Source organism: Catharus ustulatus, chromosome 16 (assembly GCF_009819885.2).
Source record: "Catharus ustulatus isolate bCatUst1 chromosome 16, bCatUst1.pri.v2, whole genome shotgun sequence".
Classification (NCBI taxonomy): domain Eukaryota; kingdom Metazoa; phylum Chordata; class Aves; order Passeriformes; family Turdidae; genus Catharus; species Catharus ustulatus.
Genome location: NC_046236.1, coordinates 15,388,605 through 15,403,014, shown reverse-complemented (window position 1 = coordinate 15,403,014; position 14,410 = coordinate 15,388,605). Strand labels below are relative to the sequence as shown.

At 52.4% G+C, this 14,410-nt stretch overlaps 1 protein-coding gene and 1 long non-coding RNA gene across 3 annotated transcripts in view; one reads left to right on the top strand and one right to left on the bottom strand.

The window, feature by feature from the left end:
* The first annotated feature begins 158 nt into the window (after positions 1 to 158).
* LOC122149438 lies at positions 159 to 1,118 on the top strand. Its single transcript, XR_006163068.1, has 2 exons — positions 159 to 914; positions 959 to 1,118. It is a non-coding gene; the product is annotated as an uncharacterized LOC122149438 (long non-coding RNA).
* SLC9A3R2 (SLC9A3 regulator 2) overlaps positions 580 to 14,410 on the bottom strand; it is a 37,778-nt gene continuing 23,947 nt past the window's right edge. The window contains exons 3-7 of one of the 2 annotated variants that reach the window (XM_033074140.2): positions 11,459 to 11,638; positions 8,726 to 8,879; positions 6,822 to 6,865; positions 5,988 to 6,050; positions 580 to 3,151 (exon numbers count right to left, since the gene is read on the bottom strand). In XM_033074140.2, coding sequence (XP_032930031.1) covers positions 2,993 to 3,151; positions 5,988 to 6,050; positions 6,822 to 6,865; positions 8,726 to 8,879; positions 11,459 to 11,638 — 600 coding nt within the window. In that variant the 3' untranslated portion in view covers positions 580 to 2,992. The remainder of the gene's footprint in view (positions 3,152 to 5,987; positions 6,051 to 6,821; positions 6,866 to 8,725; positions 8,880 to 11,458; positions 11,639 to 14,410) is intronic. The other variant, XM_033074141.2, reaches the window with a different exon arrangement.

The window sequence follows — 14,410 nt, the reverse complement described above, 5'->3', positions numbered from 1 at the left end:
TGCTGCCAGGTGTGCTGCCAGGTGTGCCAGGGGACATCCAGGGTGGGCTGCAGCAGGAATTTCTGCATGGAAAAGGTTTTTCAACACTGGGAGGGGCTGCCCCAGGGAGGTGGTGGAACCAGGGAAGGCCTCTCAGTGCTCTGGGCTGGGGACAAGGTGGGGATAAAGCACAGGTTGAACTCGGTGATCCTGGAAATCTTTTCCAACCTTGGTGATCCTGGGGTTCTGAGGTGCAGCTGGAGCTTTCCCAAGCCAGGAGCAGAGGGAATCCGTGCCTGGATGAGCGACCTGTGTGTCCTGGCAGCAGGACAGGGGGTGATGCACAGCAGGGCCACTCTGTGTGTGCCACAGGGAGCCAGGCTGTGTCCCCAGGAGCTGACACAGGGACACCACCACCCCTGCGTTTTGTCCTTCAAAGAAAGGGCAGTGCCGACTTCATTGTGGAGCTTCAAAGGCGTAATTCCAGCTCCTCTTTAGAGAGGCCAGGGAGGAAGCAGAGTTTACAATGTGCTAAAGGGCTGCAATTCCGCTCTGGGCTCCCTCCCCGAGCAGCTGAGGAAGGAGCAGATAAGTGCTGGGTACATGGCAAACCGAGTTTATTACCGACATTACCGTGTACATGGTGGGTTTGCAATGCTGCTGACAGCCTTAGACTTTATTGATTTTTCTTTTCCAAGTTAAATGTACAGGAACTGAATAATTACTACTGAGCTACAAGATGTCAGGAATGCAGTAATGCTTCAACCAGGAGCAGTTTCCATGGACTGAGAGATGAAGATTTTCAATCTTACCAACACAGATTTGCACACCTGATTTCTTTTGATCTACATTCAAAACTACACAAGGTTTTTTTTGTTTTATTCTTCCCCCCTTCACCTGCAGCAGTTGGATGAGAAATGGGGTGTTCACACCAGGTCTGTGGGGTGTTTACACCAGGTTTGTGGGGTGTTTACACCAGGTCTGTGGGGTGTTCACACCAGGTCTGTGCTCTCTGAGCTCCATCAGAGTCCTGGGAATGCTCTGCCCTGTGCAGCCCGGGCACTGCCGGGGTTTGGCAATGCGGGCACGGGAAGCAACGTGCACACCGTGGAAAAGAAGGAATCCTTCCAATCATTACCCACAGAGAGAAGACAGTATTTTGGGGGCCAAAAAAGAGAGCAGGTAATCTGAAGTGGGATGGGGAAGAGGTGTCTTGTTAATGGCAGAGCCCCGAGGGCAGGCAGCCTCTCCACATCCCCCATCACCCCAAACACCTGCACCAGTTCCTCTCCTAAGTCATTATTTTCAACCTGTTCAGCCCATCGACAATCCTAAAAGATAACTTTCCTAAAGAGAACTCATCTCCTTCACCCCTGAGGCTCTCCACACTCTCCTGCCAGCAGCACAAGGCCACAGGCACCAGGAAACCAAACACCTGTGCTGAGCCCCAGCCTGCTGCTGAGCAGAGCAGAGAATGGGATAAGGCACCTTTTAGCTCCACAATTTGGAAACACCTTAGGAAATCCATGCAGAGCCCTTCCCACATCCATAGCACCCTGACCACCCAAGGGTTTATCCCAGGAGGGCTGGAGTGAGCAGGGCACAGCCACAGCTCTGTGTTCACACCTCATCCACAGCCAGGTGAGCGCTGCCCTTTGCCTTTCCAGCCATGGCTTGGTGTTCCCAGTCCCCTTCCTATTCCCAGTCCTTCCCAGAGCAGGGCTGGGATTGCTGCTGGGGCCTGGGAGGGAGTGGGACAGCCCCAACCCTGCCCTGGGAACTCAGCTCTGCTACCTGGGAGTGCTGCAGCTCAGCTGAGCCACCTTCACCACAGCCAAAGGCAACAATAAAGAGCTTGAATGGACTTCATCTGTAATGCTTTAAAATACACTCTGAATGCTGAGAGTGGCTCTGGAGGAGGCCACAGAAGGCAGAGGTGCTGCCCACTCCATCACAGCAGTGCCTGCTCCATCTCCAGCCCCGTTTGGGGGATGTCCTTCCCACGGTGACACTCCCAGGCTGGGGACACCAAACCCAGCCCGGGTGGGAGCTGGACCAGCCCCAGTGCCAGTGCTGAGCCTCAGCCAGAGCTGCATCCCTGATCTCCCTCCTGGAGGCAGATTTTGGGTCATTCCCCACTGCCAGCTCTGTCCAAAGAGTTTTTGTAGCATCTCGTGGTTCTCCTCTTCGTGCTCCGTGGGGCAGGACTGGCCCTGCTCCCTCCTTCCCCTGCCACATCCTCGGCTGCAGGTGGGGAGAGCTGAGCCCTTTGGCTTCGGGCTTTGCTTTCAAACCCCACCCTCTCCCCTCTGCAGAGCTGTTTGGGGTGAAAAATGAGCTTTTACTGCCCGGGGCAGGAGCTGCTGAAGCGGGGGAGGTTCCTAAATAACTGGAAACACATGGAACTTCATTTAAAAAACAAAGAAAAACAAAAAAAACAAACCAACAAAACAAACGTTTTTGCTTCAATAGCAAAGCCAACGAACAATTTCCAGCCACAGTCCATTTTCCCATGGTGGGAGAAGCTGATGCTGGGCGTGGGGAGCTGGGGAGGGGGTCCCCAGGCAGCCACCACGAGCCCTGAGATGTTTCCACAGGGGCACAGAGCATCCCATGGGGCTCAGTCTGGGACACCCACAAAGCCAAAACACCCCACATTTAAAAAAAAAAAAAAAGAAAAAAAAAAGTAACAGAAGCCTAAATGATGCAAGTAAGAAACAAGAGTTAAAATTCTTCCAGTCCTTTCTCATAGGAACAGGGGACGGTGAGCAGCCAGAGCCAGGCTCAAGAGCAAGCAAGAAAAAGAGCTTTGGTCACATTTGTCTTATGAGAATCGCTGGTGAGTAACAATAATAATAATAATAACAATAATAATAAAAAATAAAAATAAAAAGGACTTTAAAATACGCCTTGTAAAAGCAACCAGTGAAGAGCAGAGCACAAAGCATCTCACGTGGACACCGAGGACAGGGCGTAGGCACCTCAGAAACGTCCGGGCTGGGCCGGGAGGGGCTCAGAAATTGCTGAAAATCTCCCGTTTCTTGTTCCAGTCCATCTGCGGCGCTCGCTTCTTCACACGCTTGGCCCTCACCTTCTCCTTGGCCTCGGCAGCTGTGGGGCTCAGGCTCAGCCCACTCTCCTCAAACGGGTCCTTCTTGTCCGTGTCTCCGTCCTGAGTGGGAGGGATGGAGCTGTGAGTGCTGCAGGGCAGTCCCACAGCCTCTGAAAAACCCTCCAGGGTCACCCACCACGCTCCATGCCCACCCTGTCACCAGCACAGAGCGCTCAGTGCCACCTCCTGAGCTCCTCTGGGGACTCCACACCTCCCTGGGCACCTCCCGTGCACAACAACCCCTCCCATGAAGGATTTCCTCCATCCTGCACAACTGTGGGAGCCCAGCACATCCCTCTGGGTGCCCTGGATGGATCGAGACCATGGCAGGGGGGTCAGGAACCCAAAACCCCTGTGCCTTGGATTTGCCTCCCTGGGAAAAATTACCACCCTTACCTGAAGAATTACAAGTCACAAAAAATAAGTAGAGTGTAAGTTAGAGCCCAGGAACCCCCCAAAACCCCCAGGGACTCTGATTTCCTGCCAGGACAGTAACTGAGCCCAGGAACCCCCCAAACCCCCAGGGACTCTGATTTCCTTCCAGGACAGCACCAAGCCCAGGAACCCCCCAAAATCCCCAGGGACTCTGATTTCCTTCCAGGACAGCACCAAGCCAGGAACCCCCCAAAACCCCAGGGACTCTGATTTCCTGCCAGGACAACAACTGAGCCCAGGAACCCCCCAAAACCCCCAGGGACTCTGATTTCCTGCCAGGACAGTAACTGAGCCCAGGAACCCCCAAAACCCCCAGGGACTCTGATTTCCTGCCAGGACAGCACCAAGCCAGGAACCCCCCAAAACCCCCAGGGACTCTGATTTCCAGCCAGGACAGTAACTGAGCCAGGAACCCCCCAAAAGCCCCAGGGACTCTGATTTCCTGCCAGGACAGCACCGAGCCCAGGAACCCCCCAAAACCCCCAGGGACTCTGATTTCCAGCCAGGACAGCACCAAGGGGGGAACCCCCCAAAATCCCCAGGGACTCTGATTTCCTGCCAGGACAGCACTGAGCCCAGGAACCCCCCAAAACCCCCAGGGACTCTGGTTTCCAGCCAGGACAGCACCCCCTGAGCAGCCCAAGGGTGGCTCCATGACAGGAGTGCTCCAGCACTGCCCATTTCCCCAAATTCTCCATCCCAGGGACTCTGACTTGGGCAGCAGCCCAAGGGTGACTCAGGGAGAGCTCTGTGCTCTCCAAAGGACACAGCCTGGATTTCCCAGGGCAGAGCCACTGGATCAGGACTGGGATGAGGATGGGGATCAGGACTGGACATGGATGAGGATATGGGTCAGAACAGGGATCAGGACTGGGATCAGGACAGGGATCAGGACTGGGATCGGGACAGGACTGGGATCAGGACTGGGCTGGGATCAGGACTGGGCTGGGATCAGGACATGGATGAGGACAGGGATCAGGACTGGGATCAGAACAGGGAACAGGACTGGGATCAGGACTGGGATCAAGACTCGGATCAGGACAGGACTGGGCTCAGGACATGGATCAAGACTGGGATCAGGACAGGGCTGGGATCAGGACTGGGATCAGGACTGGGATCAGGATAGGACTGGGATCGGGACAGGACTGGGATCAGGACTGGGATCAAGGACTGCAATCTGGACACTACAGGGATCAGGAGAGGGATCAGGACAGGGATCAAGACAGGGATGAGGACTGGACATGGATCAGGACAGGACTGGGATCAGGACAAGGATCAGTACAGGGATCAGGACAGGATAGGGCTCAGGATAGGACTGGACTGGGATCAGGACAAGGATCAGTACAGGGATCAGGACAGGACAGGGATCAGGACAGGGATGAGGACTGGGATAAGGACAGGACATGGATGAGGATATGGATCAGGACTGGGCTCAGGACAGGACTGGGATGAGGACAGGGATCAGTACAGGGATCAGGACAGGACTGGGATGAGGACAGGGATCAGGACAGGGATGAGGACTGGACATGGATCAGGACAGGACTGGGCTCAGGACAGGGCTCAGGACAGGACATGGATCAGGACAGTACAGGGCTCAGGACATGCATTATTCAGTGCTCAGGGGACACTGGCAGGTTGCAGGCGCTCAGCCACAGCTGGTGCCCGAGAGCCTTCGGGGCTGGGGGTGCTCAGAGAGGCCACACCAGCACTTGGTGCTGCCACATTCCTGCTCCCAAATGTCCTGAGGCAGGGGACAGACAGCAGAGACCCCACAGAGCACCTGCACCGAGGCTTTGCTCCATTTACAGTAGAACCTTGTGCTAAAGGTAAATTTTGGAGCACTTGGCAAATCCCTGACTTCTTAATGCAAATCCCCACCTCTTATTTTAAGAGGAAATAAACCTGCTAAGTCATTAATGCCTGAGAATGCCAGTCTATGCCTTGTGTTGACTTTTGGTTGCCACTTCACCTGGCCCAACAAGTTTTGTCCCTTTCCAGTGTGGAGCCACACCACAGAACCCCCTTCAGCCCAGCCTGTCAGCAAAAACAACTCCTCTCCTCTTTTAAACACTGTGATGAATTCACTGTGCTCCAAACTAAAAAAAAAACTTTTAAAATTGGCTTTTTAAAAATTTTAGCCTGCCCTGGTGCTGCTAGCAGCACTTGAGCCTCACAGTTCTGCTCCTCATGGAGCTGTAGCTCATCAGTGTAATTACAGCTCAGATCCCAAATCCTGCAGACATTCCTTCACCTCCCAAACTATCCAAGCCTGGAATCACCAAGGAATCACTGCCCAAGAAGGTGCCACTGAACACCCACAGTGCAAGGGATGAGAGAAAAGCCTGGATTTTGGTTGCTGGGTGGGTACAAATGAACCCAGGTCTGGGAGATTAATTGAAAACTCATCAATGCACAGTGAGGCAGGACTGTAACAGGGACAGGGAGTGTTTGGGGTTTTTACCTCAGATTCCTTCCCAGGACTCTGCAGGTCGCTGTGAGATGAAGATGTGGATCCTCCATTCAGCTGGAGGAAAGGAAAATGTCAGTGTGGTTTGTGGCAGACAGAGGTGAACACAAGAAATGCCCAGGTTCAGCAGTGCAGGGGTGGGAGGGAGCCTGGAGGGGATGGTCCTGCACAAACAGGAGCTCCCTGGGACCCCCAGAACTGGGACATGGCCACCTCCTCCTCCTCTCTCCCTGGGATTCAATGAGGCTGAAATTGGCCTTGTCCAACCTGTAAATTAAAGCTCTAGTGGGGAGTAATTAAACCAGGCACAGCAGTAAAGCTGAGCTAAATGAGCCCTGGGGATCTGAGCAGCCAGGCTCACCTGGCACAGGTGGGAGCCAGGGACAGACCCTGATCCCTCCTGGCCACTCCAAACATCCCCCAGGCTGCTGCTCTGGGCTAGGGATGCCTTGGGCTTTAACTTTTATATTTTTCAGAATCTCTGCTGCTCAGTGTGTAACTCTGATATTTCGTGTTAGTAAGTTTTTTTCACAGAATAATGACAAAACAATTCCTCAAGTACAACTGGTACCCAAAAAGCAAAATCAATGGCTAAGGGAAGGGGGGCAAACCAGGGGCTGAGACTCCATAACCTGTGATTAAATAATTAACCCCAAGATGCAGATGAACCAAAACTTTAAAAAGTGCAAAACTCATGATGGGATCCAACTTTTTTTTGATTTGGGTGTAGCACTGCCCAAGGTGAATCCTTTCAATAAATCCCAATTTTATCCCTCTTGCTCTGCCTGGTCTCTGTTCCAGCTCAGCCAGGGGCAGGTGAGGACTCACCTGAGTCTGTGCAGATCCGTTTGTCATGGGCTGGGGCAGCACACCTGGGCACAGAACCGAGAGAACACAGTGAGAATGCAGCAGGGATTCTCCCCCAGCTGCCTGCAGAGCTTCCCTCACCACCAGCCCATCCTGCCCCTGACTTTGTCCTGTCCCTGAATTTGTTTTCACCCTTTTGAAAACTCCTGCCAGGAAAAGAACCAAGCAACCTCCTTCTACAGGCACTATCTGCAGCACCCTCCCTTTTATATATATTTTTTTTTTAATTTTTTTTTACCATTAATTTGTTTTCAGAAGTCCTTTAATCACAAATCTTAAAAGTCAATTCAAAAATCTTCATCCAAATCAGCATCATGGTGTTGTCACAACAGTGTCTGGCACAGAACCCTCTCTCCAGGCACTCTGGAATTTTTTTTTTTTGCTCACTTCCAATGATTTACTCTAACAATAGCCCACACAATGGCAAATTTTATGCATTTAAGCTGCCAGTCACCACGATCAAGTCATTGCCCCAGGCATTACCATGTCTCACTGTCCCAGACTAACAGATGTGTTAATTGGGACAGGATTAATAACTGAATTATGTCAAGCATGGATGCTTTCCCTAGGGACTGCTTGGGGGCTGCATCACTGCAGGGATTTCTAGGGCAGAGCAGAAAAATAAACCTGAATTATGATTCTGAGAGTGTGCTGGTGTAAAAGCCTCCATGTGGCTTTGGGATCCTTAAATATTAATTATTTTATTGCTGGACTTGTGTTCAGAGTAGGATGAGCTCTGAGCAATGGGCTCACACAGATGTTTATGTATCACAAGCAGCCAAATTTCAAATTAAACTAAAAACAAACTTCAGGTGGCAAGGAATATAAAAGTGGGACCAGACTTCAAAAACCAATCAGCCATATCTAGAAATACTTCATCCAAAAGCCACTCCTTGGCTTAAAGGTTGAGGTGCTCAGGATGAGCTGCAAGGCTTGGAAAGTGTCAGTTTGAGGTCAAAGCAGCTCAGTTAAAGAGTTATTATTAATATTATTATTATTGTTGTTGTTGTTATTATTATTGTGGTTGTTGTTATTTCCTCTTCCCCTGCAAAGAGCAGAATTTAGCAGAGCCCTTTGGCACCAGGGCAGGTGCCAGGCAGCCCCAAGTGCTGCTCCCTGGTGAATTCAGGGCCTGGAGCACCCAGCCACCCTCCCCAGGCTCTGTCCCCTCCCAGAACAAGGGCTCCTTTATGGCAGTGCCAGCACAAAGCTGCCTCCTCCTCGGAGCATCTGACACCCTGCGGCTCCCCAGCACTGTCTGACCCATTTCTGGGGACAAATCTGCCCATTGAGCATCCTGGGAATCAGATAAGAAACAGCTGTGCTGGGAAACAGAGCTGCCCATTGAGCTGGGGACAGGCCAGCCTGCAGTGGGGCAGGTTGGGGAGTGGATGAGCAGCTTTCCCTGCCAGGTTTCAGCAGGGAAAAAAAAAACAAAAAAACAAAAAACCATTTCCTGCACTGTGATCAGCCAGCGTGGAGCCCTTCCCTCGGCTCAGGGACTCTGCAGATGCCCACAGGCTCCTCCACTGGAGCAGAGAGCAATCAGGGAATCAGAGAATCATGGAGAGATTCTCAGAGATCATCCAGTCCCACTTTTTATGAGAACAGGCTGCTCCAAGCCCTGCTCAGCCTGCCTTTGAAGGCTCCCCCAAAAACCCCACCACACCTCAGTGGTAGCCAGTTCCAGAGTTAATCATCCACTGTGCAGAAGCAGCCCAGCGTTTTTTTGGCTGGCTGAGGGTGTATTCTCACTGTTTATAAATAGCTGGGTGGTGCTCAGGAAACCACTGAGGGATGAGACAGGAGGGAAATGTGACTCTGAGATCCCAGCCGTGAGTCACCCTGGCACGGGGAGCTCTCACCTTTGCTGTGCTCCTCCGTGGGGGTCACCCCCAGCTTCTTGAAGTATTCATCTGTCTCGGGGTCCACCACCAGCAGCCTGGCCTCGCTGTCCCTGGATTTGATGTGGGACACCACCTCCGAGTGCCTCAGCCCCTCCACGTTGATCCCGTTCACCTGCAGAGCCACAGTGTCACAGCCCAAACCTCAGAGACCTCCCTTTCTCCCTAAACAGAGGGATTTTCCTTTTTTTCATCCCTGTTGGGATGATACAGGTTTTTTTCTTCCCCCTCTCCAGCCAGCCTAAGTCCTCCCAGTGTCCCTGCCAGAGCATCCTCCCACTCCTGCATCCCAAAAAAAATCCATGGGGAATCACAGACCTCACCAAACCTCTGTGGTGCTGCCTTCCCCTTGGATGTGCCCAGGAACCTCACAGTGGGCACAGACAGAGGGCTGGGTGCACCCCTGGGTATCACCATGCCATCCTTCATCCCTCTGCCATGGAAAATCATGGATTTTTGTGCCCCTGATGGGCGAGTCCCTGTGCCTGCTGCATGGATCCATCCCTCCCTCCCCTCCCTGTGAGCCAGGACCTGCAGGGAACGTGATCCTGCTCCCGATTGTTCCCTGCAGAGAGGGGACAATGGTGACTCAGGACATTGTTGGGTGGGAATGAATCACCCTTTGTCCCACCGGGAATGACCCGGCAGCCTGGGCACGACCCAGGGCTCCTCCTCATCCCAGGGGACAGGACACAGCAGAGCCTGAGCCCCAAACTCTGGGATCCCTGCAGGGAACCAGGCTCCTCAGGGCATGCTGAGCATGGAAATAAACCCCTTGCAGGCTCTGCACCTCGCTCCAGGTGCTGCCAGCCCTGCTCCATCCCTGTCCTGCCACCCCAATCCATGCCCAGGGTCACCCCTGGCTGAGCCCAGCGCTGCTCTCCCCCCACAGGGCTGGGGGGCATCAAATATTTATCCCAGCCCCAAAGAGCAGGCAGGGAGGGGATCAGGTTCCTGAGCTCACCCCGAGCTGCTTTGTGTGTGCCAGGCCCTGGGCCAAGCCCATAAATAAATAACACGACCCCTGGATGTGACACCAGCCAGCCACTGCCACCCGTGCCCCGTGCCCAGCCCTGGCCCCACGCTGCTCCCTGCATTAAACTTTCAGCTGCTGGGAAGAGGCAGCAGCTCCCACTGCCTGGGGAATCATCATTTATAGACCAGGAGAGTGCTCTGGGCTCAGGGTTTTCCCAGCTCACGCTTTCCCAGGGGTGCAAATCCCATTCCTGCTCTGAGCCAGGAGTGAGAGCCACAGCTCGGTCCCCATGGGGTGGTTTTGGGGTTCAGCTTCTTGGGGAACAGCCCAAGCAGGGGATTTCCACGTGCTCCCACAGGGACAGGGGTGATGGCTGCTGGGTCAGCCCCTGCCTGTCCCTTCTCCAGGAAAAACACAACACACACAGAGAGAGGGCAATTCCCACCCCCACCCAAACTTTTTGGCCCCATCTTGGACAAAAAGTGCACCTGGTAACCAGCAAGATGCTTCCAAGAACACTTTTCCACCAATCTTCCAGAATTTTGTGACTTAAAATCTCTGCAAAGCCTCTTTCCCTATTTCCCAAGCGTTCCCTGGCAGGGCAGCAGCTCAGCACCACCCTGGGCTCATGCCCAGCCCTGCTGGTGCCAGGCAGGGCCAGCACAGCACCTTGGGGACATGGGGCAGTGCTGGAGGATGGCTGCACTCAGTCCTGGAGGGCTTTTCACACAATTCACACAATCTCTGGGTTGGAAGAGACCTCCAAGATCATCAAATCCAACCCAGCCCAACATCTCAACTCACCCCTGGCACCCAGTGCCACATCCAGGCTTTTTTAAACACATCCAGTGGTCACTCCACCACCTCTCAGGTGACAATCCCAGTATTTTATCACTCTTTCAATAAAAAACTTTTCCCTAACATCCAACCTGTATCTCCCCTGGCGCTCCCCTTTTCCAGCCTGAACAATTCCAAATTTCTACTCTCTAATTCCACCCACAAATGCCCAAATTTGAGAGAGGAAGGAGCAGCTTTAGGACTGGGAATGAGAGGAACACAGGGGGGATCAGATGGGGAAGGCCATGGGATGGGATGGGGGCTGTCCCAGTGTAGGAGGTGACAGTGGGCTGGGAGGATGGAGAGATTTTTAAAGCCAGGTTTGGAACTTGTGTTTTATTGCAAAGGGTTTGGGTGAGAGGGCCCTGCCTGGAGCTGCCAGGGCAGGGAGAGAGTGAGGAGCAACAGAGCAAGGGGAAAGAGAAAAAAGTAAGAAGGCAGTAAGAGAAAAAGCTCAGAGAGTGAGGTTCTTGTTGCAATACAATAAATCTTCTGTGTTGAATATTTTAATTTTTACTAACCAATCTAACACGAGATACAAATCCTACAGCACTTACACGAAGAATCATTGCATTACCACACTGTGTTACACTTTAAACCCTAAAATTACTCTTTGGATCCTTCTGCCAAGCCAGCAGGGTCTTTTCTGACCCTTGGACCTGCCAGCAAGCAGAGGAGTTGTTTAATTAAGAGGGGATTACTTTTAGCTGCCCATTCCATTGTTTTCCAGCTATTTAGTAACTAAGGTTTGGTACCTCAAACACGGCTTTCATTTCAATCTCACTTACAATTTCTACATTTTGAATCCCAGACAACCACATTGATAAATTTTCCAGTTTGATCCTCCCCAACACCCCAGCCCTGCAGTGTGCCCCCCTCACCTCCACCAGGCGGTCCTGGGGCCGCAGCCCTGCCCTGGCCGCGGGCGAGTCGGGGTCCACGGAGCGGATGAACTGCCCCGGCCGCGATTTCTCGCTGTGCAGGTTGAAGCCGTAGCCACTGGGGCCTTTCTTCAGGTGGCACAGGCGTGGGCACAGCTCCTTCTGCCCGTTCACATCCTGCTTCACGGAGCACGGGGGAAATAGAGAAATTGGGAATTAAGAATCGAATATTAAGATTTTGATTGAGAAGGGGACTGGTAAAACTGTAGTGTCAGGTATAATTTATGGGGCTTGCAAAACAAGAAGAGAAGCCAAGATTCAGGATGAAATTGGCAGATTAAAATAGAACAAAGACCCACAAGATGAGGGAGTCCCTGAGATGAGAAAAACTGATACCAAAGTGCAGAAAATAACCAAAGGACTAAGAAGAGAGAATGCACAAGAATACAAAGTGAAAAGTTTAAACTGAGAGGAAGACTATTTACTTCATCTGAAGACCCTCAAAGACCACCAGAGCAACCCAAAAAGGAATAATGCTCAGTTGAAAAGAGGGTGAAACTAATTTCCATATAGGCAATGAATATGCATTAGGTGAATTGTATATTCCTCATTTGTAGAGAATAAAAGGCAGGCGCAGTCGCCAAAGGTGTGCACTGAATAAACACATACCTACTCTTATAACTCATCTCTGTGAGTTATAGAGAGCTTTTCCCACATCACAGGGTGGGGAGATGGGCTGGGGGTTAATTTGCAGCTTTGGGGTGGCTCTCAGGCAGAGGTGACCATAAATAAAACCCCGAGGAAGCGCCCGATCTGCCCCCCTGTCCTCAGCCTGGGGACAGGTTAACAAATGGATTTCCTCTCATTGAGGCTATTTTCGAAACCCAATTGTCCCAAACCACTCCAGAAAAATGAAAACAAAACAAAAAAATGCATTTCCTTCACCAGGAGTGGCTGAGATGAATCCACCCACAGGCTGGAACCCCCCTGGCAGCAACCCCAGCCCCGGGCAGGGAGGAACCAAGGCTCAGTTTTGCTTTGGCCAGGCTCACCCAGACCTGGGATTAACCTCACTCAGGTATTTCAGGCAGTGCCACACCCTTGGCATCACCCACTGGTGCCATCCCCTCCCAGCCAGGAGGGACCAGGATGAGGAACCCCAACATCCAAGAGCTCCCTGCAGCTCAGGAAGGCTGAGCTTGGCAGGATGAGCAGCACAGGAGTTCAGTGCTTCCCCTCCTGCCATGGAAAATGCTTTATGGCCAGGGAGCAACAAATCCTGGTTTTCTCCAGGTCCCATTAATTCCCACCAGGCAGCTCCAGCTTGTGGCACATCCCTGCAAAAGGCACCTCAGAGGTTCAGGGTGTTCATCTGCACCCATGGTTTAAGGAAAACATCTCCCCTGGATGATTTTCACCTTCCCTCAGCAGGCTCCCTGCCTGCCCACAGAGAGGATTTGTCTGGGATCACATTCACAGGGAATTCTCTCACAGCCTTGGCCTCCAAATTAAAAATCCAGGCAGCAGTTTCCTCCTCCTCCTTCCGTGAAACACCAAACCTCCCAACTCCTCCATCCCCTCAAGGAGGGATTTTACAGAGGAGAGCAGAGTGGGGGCACACAGAGTGATCACTGCCAGGGATCCCTGTGCTGGGGGATGGAATTTGTAAAAAATTCCAGATGAGGGTGGAAGGGACCTTAAAGATCATCCAGAGCCACCCAGCCATGGCAGGGACATCTCCCACTGTCCCAGGTGCTCCAAACCCCATCCAACCTGGCCTGGGCACTGCCAGGGATCCAGGGGCAGCCACAGCTGCTCTGGGCAATTTTGGCAGTGGCTGCAGTGCCCAGAGGGGACAGAGGTGGGTCAGGGCTCAGCACCAGCCTGAGCAGCTCCATCCCAGCACCAGGAATAAACAGGGATGTAAAATTACCAACTTTACACACAGAATGGTTCAGTGGGAAACAACCCCTGAGGGTCACTTAAGTCCAATCTCCCTGTTCAAGCAGAATTCCCCAGAGCCCATCACCCAGGATTGTGTCTTTTCCCCTGGCACAGGAGGAAAATTCCAACCAAATTCCCCCAAATCTGCTCACACACCAGGGTCACCACCAGCAGTGCCCACCACAGGCATCAGGGCACGCTCAAAACTGCTGCAAACTGCTCCTGAATTTGAGAGATTCCCTTAGCAAATTCTTTATTAAGGATCCCAGATGGGTTTTTGAAGAGGAAAAGTTACCAGTGAACAACTCAAACCAGCCCAAGCCCCTCCTGTACCTGCTGCACTTTTCCCTCTCCCTGTGCACACTGAACCCTCCCTGCTGCTCTATTCCCATGGCCCCAGAGCAGGCAGTTCACCCTGTCTGCAAACATTTCCAGCCTGCCTCAGAGCTCTTCAAAAACTGGAGAAAACAGGAAATGATTCAAGCAGCCCTGGAGGGTCGGGCTGGTGTGACCTTAGAGGACACAGGGCTCTGTGTGGCAGGACAAGGGCAGCGTGTCTGGGGTCACCAAAGGGCAGCTGGGATCACCAGAATCCACCTGGGATCACCCAAATCCATCTGAGATCACCCAAATCCATCTGGGATCACCAGAATCCATCTGGGATCACCCAAATCCACCTGGGATCACCCAAATCCGCCTGGGATCACCAGAATCCATCTGGGATCACCAAAATCCATCTGAGATCACCCAAATCCATCATTTGGGATCACCCAAATCCACCTGGGATCACCAGAATCCACCTGGGATCACCAGAATCCATCATCTGGGATCACCCAAATCCACCTGGGATCACCAGAATCCATCTGGGATCACCCAAATCCATCTGAGATCACCAGAATCCACCTGGGATCACCAAAATCCATCTGAGATCACCCAAATCCATCTGAGATCACCAGAATCCACCTGGGATCACCAAAATCCATCTGAGATCACCCAAACCCACCTGGG